The sequence below is a fragment of the Ambystoma mexicanum genome, chromosome 11 (genome assembly GCF_040938575.1).
Source record: "Ambystoma mexicanum isolate Mex_15411 chromosome 11, UKY_AmexF1_1, whole genome shotgun sequence".
Classification (NCBI taxonomy): Eukaryota; Metazoa; Chordata; class Amphibia; order Caudata; family Ambystomatidae; genus Ambystoma; species Ambystoma mexicanum.
The window spans coordinates 1,397,924,097-1,397,951,603 of NC_090934.1; the positions used below are offsets into that span (position 1 = coordinate 1,397,924,097).

A 27,507-nucleotide genomic window follows, 5' to 3' on the forward strand; every position below is an offset into this window, starting at 1 on the left:
GCTGAAAAGCTAAGACTCTCCGATGGCTCCTAGAAGTTTGGGAGCTGTGATCAATTTCGGCGTGGAGGATTTCTCATCAGAAATCCTTAAACCTTCTCCCATTGCTTTTCGGGTGTATGTAAACATGGGCGGCTGTACCCAGCGTCATTGCTGGTTGCAAATTATCGTGCGTTATTCTCCATTTCAGGAGCAGCCAAAACTCTGCCTGTGGTATTTTTCTGCAATGTCGTGCCTTTCTATGGAATATCTTATCTTTTATGAATGTATAGATCTTCTGTGTGATTGAATCTGGGTTTTTTTTTTTTTTTTAGCCTATATTATGTTGCTATACTTTGTTCAGCATTCCCAGGCATAGCTTGTGCTTTCTCACAAATGACAAATTAATGGATAAAGGTAGAGTAGCGTGTTTTACTAACATAGCGGTTCAGGGTGGTATGAGATTAGAGGAGGATGGGTCATGGAGAAGTCAGAGGCCCAGCAACATACATACATACAAATATACTTTACATTTTGCTTGCAAAACTACCGGTTCATAAAGAAAGAAGCTGCATTTTTCCTGAGGACTGAAGGTGGCAACTTTGTTGTTTCTGTCGAATTTAATTGTGATGCTAGGGGAATTTTGTATCCAAATGTTCACACCAACAGGCTCGTCCAACCGTTAAAGTAGTCCAGGGAAATTAGGCAGTGATGGATTTGGCCATCACTGAACATGTGAATGGAAGGCCACGTTGATTTCCTTCAGGATGTCAAGAAGGTTGGTCACGTAGCCAGGAGAATTGCTCGTAAAAAGCGACAGCGCTGTGCACCAAAGGAACACGCAGCGCCTCGTTTATTTTACATCCCCGCTTTTTGCAGCGAGGAGACTGTCTCTGTGTACACTTCCTTGCACACCATTCCCCCCTTGCCAGCACTTTTCTCTGCAATACAAAGTGCATACAATGCCTGGCAATCTGGACGGACTAGGTTTCTTTGTTTGTTTACACAAGAAGGTACATGCAAGTATTAATGCCTCCCACCATGTAGGTGCGCGGTGGGAGGCATTTCCATGTGTTCCTGCAATTTTCCAGCTTTTAGTGGGTGCACAAAGGTGGCAGACTCCACAGGAATCCACAGCATCGCCTAGTGCAGGGTTGTCCAACTCCAGACCCAGATCCATGTCAGGTTTTCAGGATACCTTACATTAATATTCTTTAGATACATTTGCATACAATGATTGTAAATCTATGCAAATATTTCCTCATTAATATTAATGAGGGATATACTCAAAACCCATCAGGATCCTGGTCCTCGCGGCCCGGAGTTGGACAACCCTGACCCCGTGGATCAAATTCTGATGCATGCCGAGGTGCTGCCAGATTTCTACGGCGGAACAGATGGGAGTGGCCGCTTCACAACTGAGGATCCACGTCCCTGCTCTGCCCCAAAAATCCATGAAAATGACAGTTTGTACAAAGAAACATGCAAAGGTTTTATGCATACTTTTAACAAGTTGTAGCATTTAAAATCAGCCTCAGTGTCCTCTGTTAGTCAAGTAGGAGCTACACTCTCAGAGAACAGAGTGTGCCCCCCCCCCCCGGCCATTACTAACCAGGAATAACCAAATGCTTGCTTTGGATGGACCACTGTTTCCAAGGTGGCCGAGATATCTAATTTATAAAACAAATCTAGCATTTTGACAATAATATTGTATACCTGTACACGTCATGATATCGGTGTTTCTCTGTCTGCTGTTTCTCACAGGCCAACTTATTTTCCCGAAACATCATGCGTCCATTCTGCTCTTGAGTATTATAGCGCCAAGTTCCTATTGCTAAAATTGAGGCTCATTTAATTGTGTTTTTTGCAGGTCGGGAGTTTGGAAGATTATTACCATTTCTATCACAGCAAAACTATCAAGAGATCCACACTCAGCAGCCGAGGAGAACACACCTTCCTCCGAATGGACCCAAAGGTAGAGTTGTGCATGTGTACACCTACACCCTACTGCCTACTGGGTGGAACTTCTGAGGCTGCTTCCGGTGGGGGAAGGCCCCCTATGTTTCCTCAGGTGGCCAGAATAATATGTAACCCTGCATTTCTTGCAGGTTGTCAACCCATAGGTTACCCAGAGGCGTAGACAGGGTAGTGCCTGAGCGGGCAAGGCCCAACCAAAATCTGTACATGCCCACTTAGCAGCTCTGTGTGGGCATTTACACATGTTAATGTAACTGCGGTGGGCCCAACTACATCAGCTTCAAGCCCCGCTTCTCAGACAATCCTGGCTACGCCTCTGAAGTTACCTACCCATCTGGTACCTTAAGCATAGTCCTATCTATTTGGGCAGTGTATTGACTCTGTTTTGACACCGACTTTTAGCACAATAAAGACATTTAAAATGAATAAGTAGGGAAGGTGATGTTAAAAATACAGAAGATGGAAATAAGGAAATGATTACTGCCCAGAATTAATCCATCACTTCCTCCCCTGTCCTGTTCAATGTATTTGTATAGCGCAGAGACCCAAAGATATTAAAGTGATAGCTTTATTTGTTATTTATAAGGAGCTTGTACAACAAGACAGTGTTTCAAAGCGCCACAAGGTAAAAAGGAAGGGAACAAGGGAGTGACTAAACAATGGATAAGGCAATGAATAAATAAAGCAAACAGCAGTCCTACTGGTCTTGTGACATTCAGAGCGTGCAAGTGCAGTGAGTGAGAAAAAGGGGGTGGTGTTAAGTGGTATTAGGGTCCTCTGGGGGGTGGGGGGGCAAGTGGAGCGTGTTGAGGGGGGAAACAGGTTAAGTGCATGGATGGAGATGTCCCAGGTGAAGAGGGAAGTCAAGCGCCTGACAGGTAAGTGCAGGGTGGAGACAATCTAACCAAAGGCAAGTGTGAACCCAGGGGGGCAGTGCAGGGGGTGCTGTTAGCAACTGGGCAGAACCACCTGACGGGCGGGTGTAGGCCCAGAGGGCAGTGGAGAGGGGTGGGATGCTGGTGGCGATTGGGTAGAAGACCAGGACCCAATTCGACTCTTGAGGGACCGGGCTGCCAATCTCAGTTGTAGAGGGGAAGGTTAGACGTGAGGGGGAGGGGGAGAGGGAAGGAGGAGGAGGAGGAGGAGGAGGAGAAGAGAAAGGTCTTGAGTTGTTTGCGAAACTTGTGGTGGTCTGTTCAAGGTGGAGAGAAAGAGAGACGGACACTGTTCCATGGGAGGAAGCCAGCTGAAGAGAGAGAGATCTGCCCCCAGCTCTCTGCTTGGAGAAACGTTTGATCAGCAGAGAGTTGGAGCCAGAGGATGGAAGGGTTCTGGATGGAGAGTATTTAGTAAGAGGGAGCTGTGAGTAGGGTGGTCCTAGGCCGCCTTGTGAATGATGCAAAGGGTCTTGAATTTGATCCTTGCCGCAACCGAGAGCCAGTGCAGAGATTTTAGAGATGGCAAGATACGGTCCCAGGGCTTGAGGCCAAGGACAAGTCTTACAGCTCTATTCTGTATTAGTTGAAAAGGACCGAGTGAAGAAAGCGGCAGGTTGAGGAAGAGGCTGTTAGAGTACTCCGCCTGGAGAGGACCAGAGCTCTAGTGACGTTGTGTTTCTGGGGGAAGGGGAGGAAAGGGAGAATGCCTCTAAGGGGGTGAAGTTGAAAGTGGGCCTCCTTGGCAAGACCAAGATTAGAGAGAGGGAGAGAGAGAGAGAGAGAGAGAGGGGAAGAAAACATTGAGGGTGGCCACAATGCATGAGGGAGACGGGGAGCAGGTGTCCCTGATAGGAAGAATCATGATCTTGCTGGCATTAAGACAGAAATCATTGGAGGTGCACCAAAACTGAATAGCAGGGGAAGAGGGGAGCTTGAAGAAGAGTTATGTGTCATCTGCATAACACTGGAAATGAGGAGAGAAGGCAGGGATCAGGTGAGCAAAAGGTGCAAGGTAGATGTTGAAAAGCAAAAACGAGAGGATAGAGCCCTGGAGAACCACATGTAGAGAGTGGTGGTGGAGGAGAAGGAGCCCAGAAGCACCTGGGAAGGGTGGTCCGTGAGGAAGAGGGGTCAACCAATCCAGTGCCCAGTCTGAGACACCAAGAGTATCTTGGAGCCGCTTTATGAAAATAGAATGGTTAACAATGTCAAAGGCCAAGGAGAATGAGAACAGCTGGAGAGTTAGTGAAGATTTGCAAGCAATTCTTCACAGGTGTTCAGGAGAGCAGTTACTGTGCCTCTAGATGCTCGGAATCCAGATTGATGGTCATGTAAACAACCAACAGTCTCAGTGTGTTGGGTCAGTTGGGGGTAGGACCAACTTCTCCAGGAGTTTCCCAAGGAAGGGTGAAGTAGAGATAGGGCTGTAGTTAGCCGGATACAAGTGGTTGGCTGAGGGATTTTTTTAGGAGGGGGTGCACAAAGGATTGCTTGAGGGAAGAAGGAAAAGAGCTAGATGTTGAGTAGTGGTTGCAGAAGTCTGCAAGAGCTGGAGCGAGCGAGGAAATGGTGTCCTTGATGGTTCTGGAAGAACAGGGTGAAACCTGTTTGGATGAAGCCTTCATAGAGCGGACTATTCTAGAGATCTCATCTGTTGTGATAGATGTGAAGGAGGAGAGAGTGGGTGGCGGTGGATGAGAGGCCAAGGGAGTGTTGAGAAAAGGGAAGAAGAGGGAGAGGTCAGAATGTTCTGCGTTTTAGAGGTGAAATGGGTGGCCAGCGCAGTACAGGGGGCATGAGAAGGAAGAGGTGAGGTGGAGACTGCAGATGGATTGGCTAGTTCCTTGCAGATGAGTTCTGCCATGTTGTTAAGGCTCCAGAGATATGGCCTGTATGTGGGTCCTATTTTTGGAATGGATAGAGAGACAGTTTTACCAGTTTCAGAGGATGAGCCCAAGGTCTGCTTCCGTTCAGCAACTCTGCACTTGTTTTTCATAACGGCTAGATTGGAGTCGTACCAGTTGTTACACTTGGAGGCAGGTTTCAGGCTGATCCTCTTGACAGGGGCAAGAATGTCAAGAGTGTTAGTGATAGCAAGATGAAGATTGGCAAGGACCGAGTCAGTGGGAGAGTCCAGAGGAGGGGAAGGAGGATGGATGAAGGTGGAGGCAAACACAGCAGCTGATACGCGTTTAATCGGTCGGATGATCGCAAAGGAGGCTGGCAGTGCTGGTGGAGGCTCGGTCAGGGGGCCCCAGAAGAGAGGAGAGTGTGGTCAGACCAGGAGAGAGGGGATGTGAGAGTTTTAGAGCAGGATATCAGCAGGGATAAAGGCATCAAGAGTGTGTCCGACAGAGTGGGTAGGGTTGGAGGGGAGAATAGTGAGGGAGAGAGAGGTACAGAGATCACGGAAGAGTGAAGAGGCAGGAACTGTGGAGTCAAGGTGGTTGTTGAAGTCCCCAAGGAAGAGTTTAGAGGTAGAAGTCAGAAGAGAGGAGGTAAAGTCATCCCATTCTGTTAGGAAGACAGGCCAGGGGGCCTGTAGATAGTGTCATGGGTGCTAGAGAGAGTGGGAGAGACATCAAGCTTGCAGACAAGACTTTCAAAGCAGTAGTAGTGCTGGGTGGCTATGAGAGAGGTAGGCACCCACTCAGGGAAGATCAGGGCTACTCCACCACAGGGTTGGTTGGGCTGAAGCTTGGAGAGGATCTTGTAGCCCTCCAGAAGGAGAGTGTCAAAGGCTCTGTCAGAGCTGGCATTGAACCATGTCTCGGTGTGTGCGAGGACGTTGAGATCAAAGTCTTCAAGACGGAGGCAGGTGTCAGAAGAATGTTTTACAGCAGATCGAGCATTTAGAGTGGCTAAATGAAGCCAGTGACCACCTTTTGAAGGTTTTCCAAGGATGGATAGAAAGGGATGGTACACCTGTTGGAGTTGGTGAAGGAGGTGCAGAGTGAGAGAGAGAGAGGAGTGGCAGGAGAAGGTCGAAGTTGATGAGGGCCGTCAGGAGCTGGTCAAAGAGAAAACGATTTGGTTGAGGACCCTAGGCCATAACGGTGCCATTGTGATAGATGTTAATGATGCACCTAGAGGATGAGAAGGCGCCAAGAGTACTTCCCATCTAGTGTCGCCATTAATGGGTGAAGAGGAAAAAGGGGAGATGGGAGTGATTAAGTGGGAGGTCCATGGTCTGGAGAGGGGGCAAAGAAGAGGATATCAGTGATGGTCTGTCTGGAAGTAGCACTAACATAGGTGTCGGTGATAGGTAGGCCAGGATTAGACGTCAAGAGATCTGTTTTTAAACGTTTTGTTCTCCAGACTTTCTGAGAGAAGGGGTATAGGTGATAAAGTAACAGAATAGATGGGGGAGAGAGAGGGAGTGCCATTGAGGTGGAGGAGAAAGAGGAGGATGCACTGTTGTAAGGCACACCTTAGAGGCAGGGTCATTTAACATGGGCTGTGGCATAAAGAAAGAAACTGCATTATTTTTATTTTTTATTGTTAGTTTCTTTCAAAACTTTTTACAAAACTTTACTAATTTCCACTACTTTCATCAATCCAATTCTCATTAAATCAAAGAGAACATTTCACATCAATCTGCATTATAAATATTGAAAAGACAGATCTAAATATTCGGCTGAACTGAGAGCAGATGATCATTCCAAACAAGTGGTCCTTGAATCAGCAAGGTTTTCCATCCTACCGATTTAAGTTTATCAGTTGGAAGTGTCGGTGACAAGTATGCACAGATATCAAAGTACTACTAGTTCATATTTATTGATTTGCATGGTTAAATAACATGGCATTTTGATTTGAAATAGGAGTTTGTGGGTTAGTGTGGCAACTTTGAACAAAATATGGGTCTGAACAGAAAGCGAGTGCAGTTTACAAAAAACAGAGGTAATATTGGCAAAGACAGGGTCGTTGATAACCAGACGGGCAAATTCATTCTCCAGAAGCGGCAATTGAGAAACACTTTTTTCAATGTACAGCAGGAATGGACGCCATTGCAGCCGTGAAGCATAGAACAAATGATAGCTATGCAGCCAGGATGATGATCTTCCAGAAAATTATGAATTCTGGAGACAATTGGAAGATAATCTAATGTTAAACTGATGATCGAATTCACCTGTAAGATCATATTCAAATGTGTACCTAAAATAATACCCAATGATTTATCTTGAGGTTGAACGGGGGAGTTTACGTTGTCAATTTGAAAGGAAGAAGAATCATAGCTATGTTCCTAGCTTTAGAAGGCGTGCAAACCATAGGAAGCTCAATTTGGGAACCGTTCAAGCTTAACGTGTTGGAATCCATCCATACTTTGATGGCGGTTAGAACTGAATGGAGGTGATCATTTTATATTCTATGGATATTGCAAAGTTGAGAGCAGCGTTCGGCGTTATCGGCAAGGTATCTCCTTCAGTAGATACTTGTGGTAACAAGCGCAAGCAGTTGGGGAATACTAAAACATTTCACAGCTAACTGAGAAAGTTTTGGATGCCTTTCTTACAACATTGCGTTGGGGACCAGGGATATGATATCATATGATTGTTTATTTATAACGCACTTAGTACCCAGATGTTTCTAAGTGCGGACCCAGGGATCGAAACTGTTGCTCCGTGTCGTCTTGCTTCGATGTATGCAGTTGCACCAATGATTGGTCTACACTTCTTTCTGGCATTTGTGTTGAATGTTTTGTTCATCTCCATGCTGCTTTCTTATCTTCTAGCAGATTTGGTGACAAGTTAGCATGATTTTGTGGAACTGTTAATTGCTGTTTAATAACAAACAAAATTCTGTCATCGCAACAAGCCCTAGCCTCCTAAACAACCAGCCTGACAGTTTGGTGGGAAAATGACAGTACATGGCGTACTGTACGGAATTGTTTAGTAAATCTGGTGGCGTACAACCACTGCTGTGATGGTGCTGCAGTGGGTAGTTGTGTGAAAGGGGAATAATAAACAAGGAAAAGGAGGGTGATTGGTGAGAGCGAAAATGAAGGCACTCGCTAGAAAAGGACTAGAGTATCCAGCGATGTTGAAAATAAGTGGGAGTATTCAAGCAATAGTTGGCCATGGGATAACCAGCCACACACTCAGACAAATAAGTAATCAGCTTTTGATGAGGGCGAAGCACAGCGGATGTTCAAAATAAAGCTCAACACTGCTTTTGCCAAGCCAATCAAACATGAATATGAACTGTAATCTTCATATGCGATAAAGAGAAATGTCTGTAGTTCCTCCTATTTTTCATGTGAAAGTGTAGGTATTTTAAAGAAATAAGCACTCACTGGACCAATGCATAAATGATAGATTCTAAAATATGTCAACAGTTTTGAGGATTAGGTTATGTCCTGTTAAGTGGTTACTTGCGCAGTGCTTCTCATGGCTCTTGGACCATCTCAAAGTGCTGAGTATGAAGAGGTGGTGTGGGGGGAGGAAAGGGGGCGACAGGAAAGAGGCAATATAAGTCTGTGCTATGTTGATTACAAAATGAATACACAATTTGCGCTTTTCAATTAAGTATTAAATAATTGAGACAAATAGTTTTTCAATATTTTATTATACATTTATTTTAAACATTTTATAAATATATAACAAACGAAAATAGTACTTAAACGTTGTGGCTAAGTCCTTCTTGCTCTTAATTGTAGTGCGTTGACTCATTTGGCTCACTAGGTTGGTCATCTGGCTCGCTAGGTTGGTCATCTGGCTCGCTAGGTTGATCATCTGGCTCGCTAGGTTGACTCATTTGGCTCGCTAGGTTGACTCATTTGGCTCGCTAGGTTGACTCATTTGGCTCGCTAGGTTGATCATTTGGCTCGCTAGGTTGGTCATCTGGCTCGCTAGGTTGACTCATTTGGCTCGCTAGGTTGACTCATTTGGCTCGCTAGGTTAATCATTTGGCTCGCTAGGTTGACTCATTTGACTCGCTAGGTTAATCATTTGGCTCACTAGGTTGACTCATTTGGCTCGCTAGGTTGACTCATTTGGCTCGCTAGGTTAATCATTTGGCTCGCTAGGTTGACTCATTTGGCTCGCTAGGTTGATCATTTGGCTCACTAGGTTGACTCATTTGGCTCACTAGGTTGGTCATCTGGCTCGCTAGGTTGACTCATTTGGCTCGCTAGGTTGACTCATTTGACTCGCTAGGTTGATCATTTGGCTCGCTAGGTTAATCATTTGGCTCGCTAGGTTGACTCATTTGACTCGCTAGGTTAATCATTTGGCTCGCTAGGTTGATCATTTGGCTCACTAGGTTGGTCATCTGGCTCGCTAGGTTGACTCATTTGGCTCGCTAGGTTGACTCATTTGACTCGCTAGGTTAATCATTTGGCTCGCTAGGTTGATCATTTGGCTCACTAGGTTGGTCATCTGGCTCGCTAGGTTGACTCATTTGGCTCGCTAGGTTGACTCATTTGACTCGCTAGGTTAATCATTTGGCTCGCTAGGTTGACTCATTTGACTCGCTAGGTTGACTCATTTGGCTCGCTAGGTTGATTTCTCATTAAATATGCACTTGATTCGTCAATTGATTTCTTTCTTTTATGCAATCTGATCTCGTTGTCCTCTCATCCTCTGTAATTGTCCCATTATTCTCTCCGCAAGTGTTCCTAATTTTGGGCAATCTTTGTTATGTTTCCTTTCAGATCTAAAAAGATCTAAAATCATTGTCCATGCATCCTCCATGGAGCGCATCCAGCATTGGCTGTATTTCTTCCTGGATTTACTGAGCTCTGAGTTCATTATTCACACCTTCTTACATCCTCGAGGTAAATTATATGCTAGGAGTAAAAATATTACCTTAATTTACTCTCCGTTTTAGTTTAAATTAGCCAAAGGGGTTTTATACCAGCAGCTACGTTATATTGTGTTCTTTAAATATTTTCAGCCAATGAATGAAACCTTGCCCTAACTAGCATGAAAACGCAAGCCGGTATCCAATGTGTGCTTCCATGTTCCAGAGCTGGACCCTCTTGCGCACTTCCCCAATGCCTGCAGCCCGCTCTGAAAAGCGGATCACATCTGAGCCGGTAGGCGAAGCTGGTGGTACCCACCAAAGGGCCACTCTCAAGGGCCTCAGAAGTCTGGGCCAAAAGGGCCCCCTTACTCTTATCACCTTCAGGGTACGTTCTCTAGCACCAAATTGTTTGCAGCTGTACTCCACTTCTGCCTGCGTTAACATGCAACGCCTCCTTGCGAAAGCCTTGCTTCTTGACCCCACTCTCTGCTCTGTGGCCCAAGCCAACGCCGACCACCAGCTCACATAACACCCACCCGACCCACTTCATGCCGCAACGCCTGCCTCAGCTGGCGAACCCACCCTTCCACTGCGAAGCACGAAATGCCAACCTGCATTATCAAAAGAGCTGCCCCATATAGGCCTAAAATACCTCTACGGCCACCACATCCACAACACCTGGCCCAGTGACCATCATTGTTATCAGCAGCGCCTCTGCTGCACTGCCTTGCCTGGCCCCACCCACAGCTATCTGCAGCGCCCCAGCCATCAAATCCCCTCAATGCCTAAACTTAGCGGCATGCTAATTAATGCCCGCTCCATCCAAGCCAACCGCATGGACATCCACAACCTCATCTCGACCAACAACCTAGACCTACTAGCAGTTACAGGACAGAAACAGTTACAGAAATCTGGCTCAAAGCCACATCGGGTCCGCTTCTCTCATTCGCCGTCCACTCAGGCTACTCTATTGCACATTGTGACAGACTAGACGCAAGAGGCCGAGTCGTCGCACTGATAACCAGAGACACCTGTAGGGAACTCATTGTGGTCAACAAGTAAGACAGATACAGGTGATCATAGTTCAAGGGTGTTTATTGAACAATTAATGCTGTATGCAGATTGGAAAAATGACTAATCTACACCTATATCTAACATGGGAACAAGTGTCAACGAGCAAAGGAAAACTAAGGCAGTCCTAGTGGCGTTGTGTCAAAATATAAAGGGCCTATATGTCACGATGCAGTAGCCTGGGTCTCCCTTCCCCACATTTTGGACCCGGGATAAGATGGGAGCCTGTAGCACAGTACAGTCTCAGGTTTCTCTAGCACAAGACAACAGTTCCAATAGCAGTTCTCAGGACCGCCGATGGCCAAGTCTTGTTTCCTTCGAAAATCTCTTGCCTTCGGGGCCTGACTTGTTCAAATAACAAAAACAAAGATTGTTCCAATCTTCGCTAGGTGATGGGTTCACTCCTGGGTCTCCCTCTTCTGGGCACTGACCCTTCCTGTATCGTGTTCCGCAAATCTTGATGTCTTTTTAAACAGTTACAAAGTTTCTTGGGACTTTAGACTTTGTCCCTCTTGGGATTCGCATCCCTTGTTTCTTCTCACTGCAGGATTCACTTCCCTTTCTTTCACTTCTTTTGTAGATCAAAGTCTTTTGATTGTACAAGAATTTTACTAGACCTTCTGTATGACCATTTTGACCTATTTCGGTGACTCCCCTACAGCCTTCTGGTAGCCTTAGTCTTGCTCAGATGGGGATCGACCAGAGTCTCCTGAATTGGCACCCACGTGGTGCCAGTTTTCCCTCTGCAGCTGGTCTCACGCAACACTTCTTACAGTTCTTTACACAGTTCATTAAACTTGGTTCAAACTTGCTACTTTGCGCTTCTTATTCCACACAACCCAGTTCTTATCGAATCTCCCTCGACTCACCGGCTGTGATGAACCGCTGACTTTTGGCTCACCTGGAATCAAGGCCGGTACCACAGGCGCGGGAGCTTACCTCGGTCCTGCTTATCAGCATAAGCTTGCCCCGTGTACCGTTGACATCTGTTGCAAGATACTGGTGCTATTGTTCGTGGTCTTGGGCTCTCTTACACAAAGATTCCGGGGGCCTGGGTTGAAAAAGGCAAGGTCACTTCTCTCCTTGCCACCCTCTCGATTCCTGCCGCCTTTCTCCTTCTCTTGAACTGCTTGTTCCTGCATAGCTGTGCCACTGTGCTGTCTTCCATGCTCGCCTTAATCATACTGTGCTCGCTAGCTCCACCATGTATCCCTGTGGGAAGGGAAAGGGCTGTCGGGTGTGTGTGATTCTGATCAATTGCCTGACTTTGCCTGACCCTTGTATTGGGATATGTCAGGTAAACGGCTCTGATGTTCGTCAGTTGTCCTTTGTGTTGTGTGAAAGTATTTGTGTTGGAAAAAAGGGGGGCGGGGCAGTGGATTGGAATGTCCTACGAAAGAGGATGGGGAAAAGGTATTAAAGGATGGGGGATACCCCGTCTCACCCATCAATGTCCTACTTCGCGAGGACCCTCATCCAGGTGATCCTCCCTCACTGGTCCACCCCCAGGAACTGGATCCAATAGCGATGGCTGTGTCCTGGCCACCTGGATGACAAATCCCTGGAGACAAGCTAGGGAGACGCCTTCAGGTATCTCACGCACCCTTACCATGAGGAAACTTGAGGCAGCAAAACCACAAAACTGACATCCTATCCACCAAACTCCAAATCTCTCCCACTGACACCATCACCCTGCCCCTCATTTATTACCCTCCCTGGCCTTCGTCTCTCAGAAGAAGGCATCACACACCTATTGTCCAACACCAAACCCATCTCCAGAATGATCCTGCTAGGACACCTCAACCTAGGCTTACATGATCCTAATGACACCAACACGACGTCTGTTGCAGACAGCTTCAACACCCTGGGCTTTCACCAATGCATCACATCCCCCACTCACTCCAAGGGCCGCACTCTGGACTGGCTAGTCGACCTAAACTACCAAGTCTCAATTCTCTCCAACCTATCCTGCCCTTCGACGGACCATCACATCATCACCTTCTCATTCCCTTGCAACAGGTCACCAGCCCTCTCCTCCCCCCCTCCCTCCCACCTTTGCATGCAGCTTGTGCAAGCTCACAAGAGACTGCATCCTGCCTTTGCTCATCCATCTAGAGGCAAAACGCCCCCTGCACATCGATCCAGACTCCCTGGCCAACCTCTACGCCAAAACACTACAGCTAGCAAGGGAAACCATTTCACCTCTAGTCCCCTCAAAACTAAACCTTCCCTGCACCAGAACACATGGTTTACTCCAAAACTCCTGGCTCCCTTTCCCACTGAACACTCTGCTGAGGCCTCTTGGAGAAAGACACCCTCCCCCACACGCCAATCCAAATTTGCCACCACCACAAATACCTACAAGCAAGCAATCCTAGCCAAAGCCACCATATGCAACTCGAGAATCGCCAATGCCAGCTCCAAACCTAAAGAGATTTTCACCCTCCTACATGAGCTTGAAACCCCCACTACATCCGCTCCCGACCTCACCACAGATGAAACATGGTGCATTGAAATCCAAAATGCGCTCCTAGGGAAATTGCAACACTCTAAAATACAGCAAAAACAAATCGCCACTTGCACCATCAATCTACCCGCCCACTCCCTTCGCAGACCATCCACCTCGCCAGACCGCTTCCCTTTTTCCCTCAAGATGGTCGATGAGGTCAGAACCATACTAAAAGGCCTAAAGCACACAATATGTACAGGTGACGCGTGCCCAGCCCCTCTTCGCCGAAACACTGATCCCTTTCATGACCCCAATGCCTCCTTCGCATCATGTCTGGTCCCATCCTTCCTCAAGGAGGCCTGAGTTCATCCACTGTGAACAAAGGCCACACTAGACCCCACAGCCCCCTCCAACGATCGGCCCATCACAACAGTCCCTTTCCCCAAAATCCTTGACAGGGCTGCCTCCATCCAAATACAGCAATACCTCAAAACCAACCATATACTGGGCATCCACCAATCTGGATGCCACCCAGGTAACGGCTTTTGGACCTGAAGAACAACCTATACGAAATCAAAGACTCAGGGAAATTCGCCCTCCTGCTCTCTGCAGCTTTTGACCTGGTCGACCTTGGCATTCTCTGCAAACACCTTTCCACAGCTGCCAGCTTCTCCCCGGAAGCCTCTAATTTGATAGCCTCCTTCTTGAAAGACAGAACCTTTAGAGTCTTTGTGGAAAACGTGGGCGCTCCACTGTCACGACCCGTGACCCAGAACCCCACTGGCATGGTCACATGCCAGGTAGGGTCAGGGCTCAGGGTTCATTTGGGGCCCCAAGGACCTTACATTATCGTCATAGACTCTCCTGGAGTCAGTCTTGGCGCCTTTGGCGCCAGGCTCATGTTCAGATCGGGACTTTACCTTGAAGGGACTTGAAGGGACTACTTTTCCTGTGAAGGCCTGCAGCCAACATGCACCCATACAGTCCAGTTCCTAGGAACCAGACTGTGCGGTGCAGTGTTTTAGGGTGTGGTACCCTGGACTACTTTACCTGGACTACTTTAAAGAGGGCTATATAAACCGCACCCAAGCTACAGAACGTGCTTCGCGTTATTCTGCAGCCAGCAGCGGGACGCTCATCGTGTTCAGAGACCAGCACCCGGCGATCCTTGAATAGTGGACCTGCAGAGGAGACAAAAGTACATCATTAGCAGTCTCTGCTTACCTGCAACTTTCCATCCGTCGATTCCTGCTGCTCGCGGTCTTCCATCCAGTTGGCAGGATCATCAGGACACCACACTCACACCGAAACGAAGCACCTGGAGGGAGAGAGAAAGAAGGACAACGTTAAACAGGTTACTCACGGCATTCACGGCAGTAATCACAAAATCCTCCCCTGGCTGGGCATTTCTTGACTGGTTCCGCTCCGGAAATCTTCACACGCCCAGAAAGACCATTGCGACCTGAAAAGGAATAAAGAATACAGTTTAGCAAGAAAAGACATTACCGCGCCGCACTTCACGCTTAACCTACCATCCATCATAGGCCTCTGTGTCCATCATCCTGGCAGGATCCTGATCCAAGTAGCGCACCCACCGAACCTCCGTGCACCTAATCCTGATGATTGCACATCCATTAATCAATCTGGATGATTACTTTTCTAGCCCTTAATACATTGGATTAGACAAGTGGAACATGACTGATTTTTATGTTTGCTAACCACTTTTATACCTGATCACCTTGTATCCAACACACGTTTTGCCGATAGATGGGCTTTCACAAGGCTATTATGATTACAGTGGTATATTGTCTTGATATAGCTGTTATTTGCTGTTTTACAGCCTCTTGCTGGAGTTAGGAGGTCCTATTTACCGTCTTAGATTGAAGCATTATCAGAACTCGGGAATTAATAAATCTATCTATTGGTGTTGCTATAGGGACTTACAATATGCTGTCGCCTTCATGGAGGAAAGAATTTCTCTGCATCTTGTGCTTCTTATGCATATTGAGGTTCTTGGGTTTCTACTATATTCTGTGGCAAATGCCCGTTCTCTGGTGTTTTCTGGCGTACCCTGAGGCATCCTAATCGAAGGAGCCTAGACAATGGATGGCAAGTTACAAATCTTACTAACGGATCTCAGACTATTTTCAATCTTCGGGGAAGGGCTACGGGCCTCGATGCTTATCTAAGGCCAATACAATTTCCAAACATTTCAAGAGCCATGGATAAAATAACCAGAGAAGCGAGAAACAAGAGGTCTAATTGATTGGATCCACGGAAGACCTGGCTACTGCTCCGGTTAAGTGACCCGATGCCAGCAACCGTGCCTGCTAGGGTTGAGCCCAATACACTGGTGAAAGCGTCAATATGTTCGGTTACTATGCTTGTGTACTGCCCTGAATCCTTACCACAATTAAGCAAAAAATCCTTCAGAGGCATTGGTAGGCATCAACCTTCCACCCTGATTTGATGCAATAGATTGAAAAGAAAATGACAGTGGTTTACAGCAAGTCTTGCACTTAAAAATTTGCTTTACCCAAGTTGCATCACCAAAACAGTTGCAATCTGGAGCACATTTTTTGCTTTTTATCTGAGCCCAATAAGCAGTGCGCTGGCTATACTAATTTCAATGTTCTTTCTTTATTTATAGAAAACCGTACCACATATCAATTTCAATTTCCTTTTTATTGAGTCATCAATTATATCTTAATTGATTGATCACATACAGCATGTTGATTGATTTCCAAATTTTCTTAAAGTATTGATTAGTTCACAAAGTACCATACATCCAAATTGTCTTTCATCCTTGTTGTTAGTTGATCATTGTCGTCATCAATTGTATCTTCATTGATTAATGGTGACTTATGCTTCCTTTTAATACCTTAGTTTACACCCATCAGTTGTATTTACATTGGTAGTTGATTTCTTTTAAGTATTTTCCTTTATCACCTTAGGTACAGGCACCACCCATCAATTTTATATATGCATTGATAGGTTTTTTAAATGAACATCCTTGGTGCCACCCATCAATTGTGTTGTCAAAAGATTGTTTGGTTTGCTTCATTTTCTCTCATCTCAGTGCCCTTCTCTCAACACGTGTTTCTCCATGGATTTGTATCCATGATTCCTCAGGAGAGAAGCCTGCTTGCTTGTCTTGTTAAATTCTTCTTAGGGTTGTTTTAGTGTTTATGATTCTAGTCAATTAGATTCTTCTTTACAGTCGGTTGGTTCCCTTAGAAGAAGGGCTTCCCATGATGTGGTTGTCCTCAGCGTCCTATCCACGCAATCCAGAGCAAAACCTGGGTAGAATATGGCATCCAAGGGTTTTACAAATGTGGCTCAATAATTAATATTACTATAGTCCGTTCTTTGTGCAGCTGAGAAATTGAGAAATTGGAATCAAGCAATTCAATCGCAACAAGAGAAATTTGTATCAGAATTCGAGAACATTGAAGTATATGATATGCAACAATGACTGTCAGTGGCACTGGCCCACATTTACGGGAAACATCGACAAATGGATAATAAAGAGAACATGGGTTTTCTTGGCATCAAAAGAGCCCAGGCAGTGCACCAGAATTCACCTAAAGTTAACAATGTTACAAAAAGAATCAAACTACTTTCGATCATCGGGCAATGGCTACGGGTCTAAATACGAACCAACCATGAACTGACTATATTCCTATCAGGACAAGAATGTCATATGCGATTAGTATGGATCTGCTCTGATATTTATTGCATATGTGAAGGATTATCCCCCATTTGCACCCAGGGAAGGGTGCTTAGCTAATCAGAAGGCTAGAACAGCGGGCGAGAACACACTGTGTACCGCACGCTGCTCCCAGCCACTCGAGGGCCTTCCCTGGGTGACGCCACTGTCGGGGGGAAATTCTGCCGGGGTCGGCCGGGCCGTCCGCAGACCTCCAGGCAGGGAGGCCCCAACTCCTCCCGTGTATATCCCAGATGAGATAGAGTATGAGACGCACACAAGGAGCAAGGTGACTCTGCTGTTTATTAGACAAAACGGCAGGGATGGGTCAAGGAGCGTACGCGTCCGTCCTGACACACACACAATCGTGGGGCTCGCAGGCCCTTTTTACTGTATTATGACGCGCTACTTGCGTCACTTCAGAAAGTTAACAAAAAACCTATCGCCACTCTTAATTGGGTGTTCGAGTGGTAGGGTTAGTATAGCACACATATAGAGAACGATGTTAGTGGACAAAAGGGCCGTCAGGTGGTATATCTGGGTTGTCCCTACAATTAGATACATGAGAATTGTTACATGAAGACTCCTGAGGATTGCCTAATATTGCTGGCGTCAGTGATAGGAGCCCCATGTTCTGATTGGTGCGCCCGCGAGCTTCCCAGCCTGGGACCACCGCTGTTCCCAGCTCTCGGTGTACCTGTAAGTTGCAACAATGTTTCACTACGGGTACGTGCAGACAATGTGAGGTTTTATTCATAGCTGGAAGGCTGACCGCTCCCACTGTCGCAGATGTCCATTGAGCCTTTCATGTGTATCTGCCTGTGTCCCGTAGCGAGAGATCCAGACGCCTCTTCTCTCCTGTGTTTGGCATCTCGTCAGGTTCGGCTTGGTCACGTGGGGAGAGACCGTGAAAGAGGCAGAATTCTGCACAATTAATGTTGTTTTTCCACTGCGCGTCTGGTTTAATTTGCCGGTGTGACTTTAACGTTGGTGCGCTGAGTACGAGGTTGCAACATCGTGCCTTTGATGATTTGTTCTTGGAATGTGGGTTTGCAACATTGCGGCCTTGGCTGGTTGCTCCACCGGGCTCTTTCTGCAGGATCAGCAACCTGACTCTTGCTTTGTTAATGTCCACGGGAGCCCTTGTTTGAGGCCTACTCGGGCCTGGTGCATAAGTAGTCCGTTTGGTGCATAGGTGCTTTAGGTTATAGTAGCATATAGTTCCATGATCAGTATCGTGTCTCCATTATACCTCTCATGGTGGTAACGGGTTTCAAGAGAAGCGTGAGCAAGCTTTATAGATGAGTTCATGACGCGTCTTGCGTTTCTGCATTCTGAAAGCCTATGTAAAAATAATAAAGATGCACGTCCGTGAATATGCCTGTCGCCTACGTCATAGCACTGAGTATATTCTTCGTGTAGATTGGTGTGGGAATGTTCAGTGTGTATATTTGTACAGATGTACTTCCCGTTGTCTAGGTCGTCATGGCATCTCTAACGACATGTAGATTTTAGTCTAGTTGATCCGTGCTGCAGGTGTCGGCATGGCCAGTGCGGGCTGCTGGGCAGGCAGATGGACACATCCGTATGTTCCTGTACCAGGGTATCTGGTCGTCTGGTAAATGGACAAACTCTTCTCGCGGCGGGTGTCTGGGTCGTGACCCTCTAGGCCAAGCGCGAGAGGTGAAGGATGGGAGCCTGGTCTTCCATTCTCCCACTTCAGTCCCCCCTCTGGTCGACGTGTCGACCACAAACATATCCTTCTCGTTATCTCCTCTTACTCGCCATATCTTAGTTATTCCTCCGAGATGTCCATAATGGTTTACATGATCTTCAAATGACCAATACATATATTCACAGGTTCCTCCAGGAGTACAGTATACCCATCTTCCTATGTAGCTCCTGGGGTTTCTTGGGTTCTCGATCTTCACTGATGGTGGGTCTAGATGGTTGGTGATGATTTGGGTGCGCAACTTCTCCCTCTCCTGTATTATCACACCTGTATGCTGGCCGTCATCTGCTGGCATCAAGGGGTGCATTCCCACCATTTCCAGCAACTCGTCGGTTGTGCGTGCCTTCCGGGCCTTCCAAAATCTAATTATGATCAGAGTAGCTCCAGCCAAAATAGTACAACCCACTATTATTTTCAGTCCATCTGACAGCCAAGATGGCATCCATGACCATAATAGTGAAAACCAGCTCTTATCCTTGTTTACACCGTTACTTTCATCCATCATTTTGGAGTGCATCTGGGCCAATTGTGAAACTGCTTCTGTCAGTGTACCATTGTCAGCATCGTTGGCAGGTATGAACGTGCAGCATGATTGTCCTATCTTTGCACAAACTCCTCCTTCATTGCTGTGAGAAGGTCCAATACATATCTGTTCTGGAGTGCTACCATCCTTACAGCTCGTAGCTCCTCTTTTATTGCGTTAAACCCATTTACTGTACAATTGATGGTCATCATTAGTTCCCATCTAGTTATTTGGAGCCATTTTGCGTTTGCGTAAGCCTGTAGTCCTGGGTGTATTATTGAGGAGAAGAACATTGCTGCTCTGCTGAATAGTCTGTGTTCTGGCGGTATTGATGTTAGTGCCGTTTCCGACCTTCCCCACAGGTAATTTCCTGTCAGTGGCTCTCCTTGTCTTTTTCTTCTATTTAGGACAGTATCATTGCTGTTGGTCCTGTTCCCTTGCTCCTCCTGAAGTGGCGCAGATCTCTTTCTTCTCTTATCCCCTTCATCCATTTTAGGGAATTTCGCCACATTGACGTGCTTCTTAGGTACCACTAGTGATGGTACATTGACGTGTACCATTGTACACACACCATTCCACAGGGGAGGCAGTGTATGGTATGCCTTTTCTCCGCAGGCCCAATAATGGTCCATTATTACTGCTGTTCCCGCTCCCCCCTCAGATAACTCCGTCACACTTGCACAATTGGTGTTATATCCTACGTCCACCTCTCCTTTATGCTGGTAGCATACCTTGGGCGCAGTCAACGGTAGTATTGTTATTGGGTCTTCATCTTCTTCTACCCACGTGAGCATTGGTACATACTTGATCCACGTCGTCCAACATCGGTGATTGTGTGTCTCGATGGTTGAGATAGTTTCTTTTGTTACCATGTTGCTGCCAATCACTCCTATCTCCCAGCTGTTGTCCAGATACACCTTTCCTGTTATCGTCACCAGCGGCCTCTCCCAGCATCCTTGTTTACCCGGAACTTCAGTGGCGTACCAATCACATGGTAGATACTGCAGTGTTACTTTCTTTGTTTCTCCTTTTGCAGGGCCACTTGTTATGTATTTGAATGCTTCAGCATGTAAACTGGTCTTGTGATAACTCAAATAGGTCTTGAGGAAGTTGTTTTCATATGGGTATGAGTCTCGTGTTTTCCATGTCATGTGCACTACTGTTCCTTGAAATCTTCCTTTCGTTTGGAACAGTGCCAAGTATATTATGCACTGTGCTGTCTTTTCATCTATTTCTGTGGCCACAAATGTTCGTGAAGCACTCATGGCGTATGGTATTAATGAGCAAACGTAGCAGCTATCCTCAGTTGTCTGCTTACCAATGCGGGTCATGTGTTGGTACCATATGTTGTTTGTGACGTGTGCTGAATCTTGTATATAATTATCAATACCTTTATTGTCTGAGTATGTGCTGCGTTTAACTCTATTTTGCTTGGGTGCAATGTTACTATTACCACCTGACGTAACACCTGTTGCAGCAGGGGACGGGGGTATATTAGGTTTGGGTGCAGCAATAAAATTGATAGCATAGCTGTACTGCCAGACAGAGGCAGCCAAGAACCCGGTGATCATCAAAATCCCTATTATTTTTATTACATATGCTAATCTCACCGGCATTTTGCTCTTACCTTGCTGCAGTCCTGGCAGCGTATTCTTGCGACGTTAAAGTTGCCCGCCTAAAAATTCTCAAAATGCTTGTTATTAAATGTTAGTTTTTTGTTTCCTTTAAGCTCTCCCTATCAAATAGTCATTCAGTGCCCAGGCGAAGAGCTGCTCCCACGCTACTCTAAGTGATCGGTCTCTTAGGACCGGCAAGTATGGGCGGAGGTGGGGCATGGAATATTCTATGGCCAGGAGGAATGCTGTGTAGTAGACACGTACCCTTATCCTTTTTAGGTATGTTGGCCTTTTTATTTCGTATACAAATTGGTGTGACAATTCTTCTGGGTAGTTATCGTCTGGGAGTACCATCTACGCCTGGACAGTGAACTTGTTAGTTAGATTTTTTTCTTAACAATACAATAATACGCAGTTCCTGTATGTGCGAGAGAAAAAAGAGAACATTCACGTGTTTACATGTGTATTTGTGCAGGCAATGTCTTTCAGTTTCCGTTATAACTTGTACTTGGGAGTCAATGGGCGGGGGGTTTGGGCTCAGATGGCGGGAGTATTTTTACTCTTTGAACGTGTGACCATGGGGTGGGCAGTATGGGGATCACCCCTTTCTTCGTCCGTTATTGTCTCCGGGGTAGCTGGGTAGTGACACGGTAAGGGAACAATTGGATCGTTGCCTGTGGTAGAACTTCCTTCCGCTGTCGGGGATGTTGTTGCTGTTATTCCAATGGACCTGTCGTTGGCGCTGGGGCGGGTCTGCAGTTTGTAGATCTTTACATCATGTAGGTGGTTCCAGGCACGCTTGTCCTTTAGTTTTACTGCTCTTGTTGATACGTCCTCTACCAGATGGGGGCCAGTGAACCTCTTATCGTTCCATTTTCTATTGAAATTGCGAAGCAGCACGTGGTCACCTTTGGCAAGTTTGCACAAGTTCTCCTTTTCCAATTCTGTACTTGCGCCTTCTTCTTGATTGCTGGTAGACCCGCCCCGTGTGCGCTCGAGCTGTTGAGACACAAACACAACACTAGTAATCAAAGAAGACACATATTGATACATTTCATCACCTAACACACTCGCTGAACTTTCGTGGTCAGTGAATGCCCTTGACGTTGGCGTTAGGGGAAGGCGCATTTGACGTCCAGTAACCACCTCGTGAGGGGTGAGGTGGTGGTCGGACCCTGGCCTATTCCTTAATTCAAATAGGGCTAACGGAAGGCAATACAACCAACTTTTCTTTGTTGTTTGTTGTATCTTTGCAATTGCTTCCTTCAATAAGCCATTCAGGCGTTCACATACACCGTTAGCCTGTGGGTGGTATGCACATGCAAATTTGTGTTTTATGCTCAGCAGGGATGTGATATGCTGGAACATTTCGTTTGCGAAATGTGGGCCATTGTCTGATCTTAACACCTCGCACACTCCCCACCTGGGGAAGACCTCCCTTACTATGAATTTGGCTGCTCTAAATGCATCTGGGTGTGAACAGGGCCCTGCTTCAATCCACCTAGAAAATGGGCATACTACTACAATCATATACCTATTACCTTGACATATGTTGATCATATCAACATAGTCAATGTGAAGGTGCCGAAAAGGTCCTTCAGGCCGGGGTATGGTACCTCTTATCACTTTTAGGGTATGACCGGCCGTAAACTGTTGACATGTGAGACAATTGCTGATAAAATTTGACACATGAGAATTTAACTCAGAACAGAACCAATCTTCTCTAATTCGTGCTGCAATTATTTCCTTGCCTGTATGGGCTGGGTGATGTAATTGGCTCAGGGCGGTATTTAAAAGTGCCAACGGTATTACAACTTTCCCAGTGCCACCCTGGCGCCATAGTGCGTCGGTTGGTGACATTGTACATCCTCTTTTTACCCATATTTCTTTTTCGGCCATTGGTGCAGCCGCTTGTAGCTCCATAATCTGTGTGGTTGGGAGATGGGTGTACCCTTCTCTTATTAACATCTCCCTAGCCATTCCCCTCCCTCTCCCTCTCTGTGAGTCTGTGGGGTTCCATATCTCACCAAAGTATGCAGCATATTTCGCATGTGCGTCTGCTGCTGCATTCCCTTTTCAGACGTGGTCTTCACCATTGGTGTGTGCGGTGCATTTGACTAGGGCTAGTTCTTGGGGGTCGTTTAATACTTCAATTAGTTCAGCCAACAAGAGGGCATGTTGCACTGGAGTGCCATCAGCTCTCCTAAACCCTCTTCTTCTCCATTTTGATAGCCCTGAGTGGACAGTGGATGTAACATATGCACTGTCGGAATATATGGTCACTCGTTTGTCAAAACTTTCCTTCAATGCCAATATTAGTGCAACCAGTTCCGCGGCTTGAGCAGAGTAATGCTGTGGTAATTGTACACACTTCATAGCCACACACACCGGCGCCTCCATCATTTTTACTACTGCTGCCCCAGTCCTCCGTATCCCATCTCCTTGATCAATAGTTGATGACCCATCAATAAACAAAAGCTCACCTCCCTCTAGTACGTTTTCTTCAACTTTTCTAGTACATTTCAGTTATTTGGGTGCAGTCGTGGGCGTAATCTCCCTCCTCAATTACTTCTGCTAGGAACCTTGCAGGGTTAACTGTGCTACATCTAACAATTGCTAGTTCAGCTCTAGACAAAATGATCTCATACCCTGATGCCCTCTGTGTCGTTAGTGTGGACTTGGGTTTATTCAATATTGCAAATAGTGCATGTTCCACAAACAGTGTAGTTGGACACCCCATGGTTATTACTGATGCTTTTTCCACTGCAAAAGCAGCTGCAGCGAGACCTTGTTCGCAAGGGAAGTGGCCTAACATCACAGGGTCTAAGTGACCGCTGTAAAATGCTACTGGTTTATAGCCCATGCTCGTTTTCTGGGCCAATACTGCTTTCATCACTGCTGAGTCGCAATGTGAAAATATAAAAAAGCGTCGCTCATAGTCTGGGGATGCCAGTACTGGAGCTGTTGATATCGCGTCTTTCAATTCGTCAAAGGCCTCCTTCATTTCCATAGTCCACCCCAACTTTTTCTCCCCTTTATTGGCTTCCCTCAAACCCTCAAGCAGGGGTCCTATGTATGAACTGTAATCAAATACCCATGCTCTACAGTAGTTGCACAACCCCAGAAATTGCTGCAGTTCTCTCACAGTCTGTGGCACGGGAGTACTTGAAATGGCCTGTGCTCTTTGTGGTGCAATCTTTCTTCCATGTTGGGATATCAGTTGGCCAATGTAAAGTACCTGTTCCTGACAGTATTGTATCTTTTCCATGTCTACCTTGTACCCCTTTTCAGCCAATATTGTCAACATTTTTAAGGAGTCCTCTCTACATTTACTTTCGTTTGTACTGCAAATTATTATGTCATCCACATACTGTAACACTGTGCTTTCCACCTCAACGTTACCCAGATCCATTTGTATTACTCTATTGAAAATTGAGGGTGATTCACAATATCCCTGTGGTAATCTGGTATGTTTCCACTTTGTATTTCGGTAAGTGAAGCTTGTCAAATCTTGTGAGTCCGGGTGTAATGGTATTGAGAAAAAAGCATTTTTAAGGTCAATCACTGTAAATCGTGATGCTTCTGCTGGAATGCCACACAATATTGTGGCCGGGTTTGCTGTTACTGGATACTCTGCTTCTACTATGTTGTTCAAGGGCCTGAGGTCCTGTATGAAGCGCCAAGACCCCCCTTTAGCCTTGCGCACCGGGTACACAGCCGTGTTACATGGTGATTCTGAGGGGACCAATATGCCATTGTTTACAAGGGCCGTTATGGTTTCATATATGCCCTCATCTGCCTCTTTTGACAATGGGTACTGTTTCACTCTTGGTAGTATGGCACCTTTTTTCAATTTTATCCTTACACCCCCTATGCTTTTTATGCATCCCACATCATAAGGGCTAATAGTCCATAATGATTTGGGCACCTTTGACATATCCTCCTTAAAGAATGGGACTGGGGTGCATGCGGGTGCCTCAAGTGCCATTGCAATTTTCTGTGCTACTTGTTTGTGAGCCACTCTTAGCCATATTTCTACACTCATCATGAACACCATTTCACCTTCCTCCTTTTCTTCTGAGAACAGCTCCTCATCTGACACCTGGGTCAGCCTACATCCTTCTGCTAGTGCTATCACTGCCCTCCATGCTCTCCCTTCTTTATCTTGGGCGTGCACAGCAACATAATCAGCTGTTGCAATAATGCTCTCGATGTCCATTACAAACACCTTTCCTTCTGGTTCATTTACGGGTGTTTCTGGTCGGAACAGATAGGCTGCTGGCCTCCTCCATATTTTCCCTTCTATCCCTGGCATCCATGCAAATGCCATGTCTGTTCCATACTGGAATAGCTCGCCATCTACTGGCTCCGCCCTAATCGCAGTCTGCCCACAGTATGCTTGCATAATCTGTCGTGCTGCGAGCATGTTAATCCCTGGAGTAGAGCAAATTATGCCATCCTCTGTAAAGGAGATCGTCATATTCAACCTGTTCATTATGTCCCTTCCCAGTATATTTACTGGTGAGGCACTATAATACAAAAGTGGAACCGACAGATCATAATCTCCAATAGATAAGGGAACGTTATCAGTAAATGGAACCAACCCTTTAGCCCCAGAAAATCCTTGGGTGTTCATGGCTTCGCCTGACATCTTAAATTTACCTTCCCTTATGCAAGACCGGGTTGCCCCAGTATCAACAAGGAATGATAATTTTTTGTCACCTATCGTTACCTCTATGCGTGGCTCCTCCGCACTATTAGGTGTTACTGACAGGATGGGACACACCAAGGCCGTCTGTGGGCTGTCCTATTGGGGGTACAATGATTGGCCATTCCCTGTGTAAGGGTTGTGTCCCAACACCGTCACCCTACCCAATTGCGTTTGTTGAGTTTGGGGTGGTTGTATTAGCGCTACTTGTTGTTGTGGCAGTGGCTGTTGTTGTGTTATTTGTTGTTGTGGCAGTGAATATGTTTGTAGCTGCTGTTGTGTTATTTGTTGTTGTTGGTCACTTCCTTGTTGTAACATCTGCTGTTGTTGTATGCCCTGCTGTTCTTGTGAGGTCCTAGGTTGTGCTTGTTCATTCCATGCTGGTGTTCCTGGCCTGACCCTACACGTACGTGACATGTGTCCTAATAGTCCGCAACTCCAACACACGGGTGGTTCCCTGCTTTGCCATGGGAAGCTCCCTGTGTTGTCCTGATATACGGGTTGCCCTGTGGGGTAGGAATTTCTAAGTCCCCCCGCCTGCTGTTGGGTATTATATCCGTATCCTCTCCCTCTCATAAATCCTCCTCTCCCCCTGTTATAACTATAATACCCAGCTCCTTGCATTGGGTACCCTCCTCCCATGTTTGGTGCGTGTAATTGCAGAGGCGGCACTTGCTGTATTACACTTTGTGGAGGTGCTATTTGAGCCGGATCTTGTGCAGCCACTACTTGTGTGGGGCTTTGGGTCATTGGTGTGGGCGTAGTTATTAGTGCCCCTTCCATTGTGTATTTAGTAAGTTTTTTCTGTACTAGTTTGGCCTCTTCTGTTTTCCTGTCCTCTTCCTTTTGTTTCATTTTTCCTTGCCATGTCCTGCAGTGATGTACTATAGTCAGTTGTATTTCTGGCCATGGTTTTGCTTCCATTCCCACTACTTTCTTTAGTTGTTTCTGAACTCCTTCTGGGAGCCCTTGTACTAGTATATGATAAAATATGGCTGGTGTTTTGTCCCATTGTTCTCTAGTTTCCATGCGCCACTTCTCTTGAATATCCTGGATATAATCAACAGGATCCTCAGTCTCACGCATCTTACGGGAAGTAATTGCTCCTATGTCTGATGTGTCTGGGTACTGCACTCTCAGTGCCTGCCATAGCGCATGTCTGCAGTTTGCAAATGGTGCCCCATCATGCGATGTGTTCGTTATTGTTACCCCATGGAATCCCGCTCTCTTCCAAATGTCATCCGCTCTATCCCCTAATATTGATATTAACAGGCCCTTCACATCTCCTACTGCTAGTTTCTGTCCTGCCGTGTGTTTTTCCATTTCATATATCCACTTACCCGCACCTCCGCTTAGTGATGGGAGCCTACATTTTATATTTTCTTTATCCGTATGCTTCCAAGGTACATACTGTGGTCTAACCCCTCCTCTCTCCAACAGTGGCATTAAATTGTGTCTTGTGTCCCCCTTTACATTCCATAATATCGAGTCCTCACACCCCTCCTCTTCTCCCGTTTCCTTTACCTCTTCAAGTTCATCCTTATTACCCCTGCTCCCAACTCCTTCTCCGTCCTTTCCCCTTTTTTCGTCATTTCCTGTGTTTAATGTGGGCATGTTTATTTGTCTGTCTTGCCTGCGACTAGGGAGGTCTCTAAGCCGACATGCATAGGGAGTCAGTTCGTCCATAAAGGGCGCAAGCTTTATTGTGCGCAGCGAGCGTGCGGCGGTTGAGCATGTAGGGTGCGATGGGGGAGGGCGTGATGGAGATGGGGATGGTGTGGCTTCATGGGTTTGTTTTTCCACTAGTTCTTGCACCCCCTCCTCACTTCTCTCCAGCTCCTCCCTTCTCCTACTGATCCATGGCGAGTCTATGTTTGTTCGAGTGAAGTATAGCTTATCTAAGCTTTCCCTTTCACTCTTTCTTCCTCCCCTCTCTACTCCTTCTTCCTCCTCACTGCAAAAATCAGTCATAAATGGTATCCCCCACTCTGCCTTTTTCCCTTTTACTGTTACTGTTTCTAAGTCTATTAAGTCCATTTCTCCTCTTCCTCTGTTACCAACTGC

General features: G+C 46.3%; 1 protein-coding gene across 1 annotated transcript in view; it reads left to right on the forward strand.

Moving 5' to 3' along the window:
- The window catches only part of PCSK6 (proprotein convertase subtilisin/kexin type 6), a 1,232,090-nt gene that overhangs the window by 240,349 nt on the left and 964,234 nt on the right, over positions 1 to 27,507 (forward strand). The window contains exon 2 of the mRNA XM_069625020.1: positions 1,847 to 1,951. Within this exon, the coding sequence (XP_069481121.1) occupies positions 1,847 to 1,951 (105 nt within the window). The remainder of the gene's footprint in view (positions 1 to 1,846; positions 1,952 to 27,507) is intronic.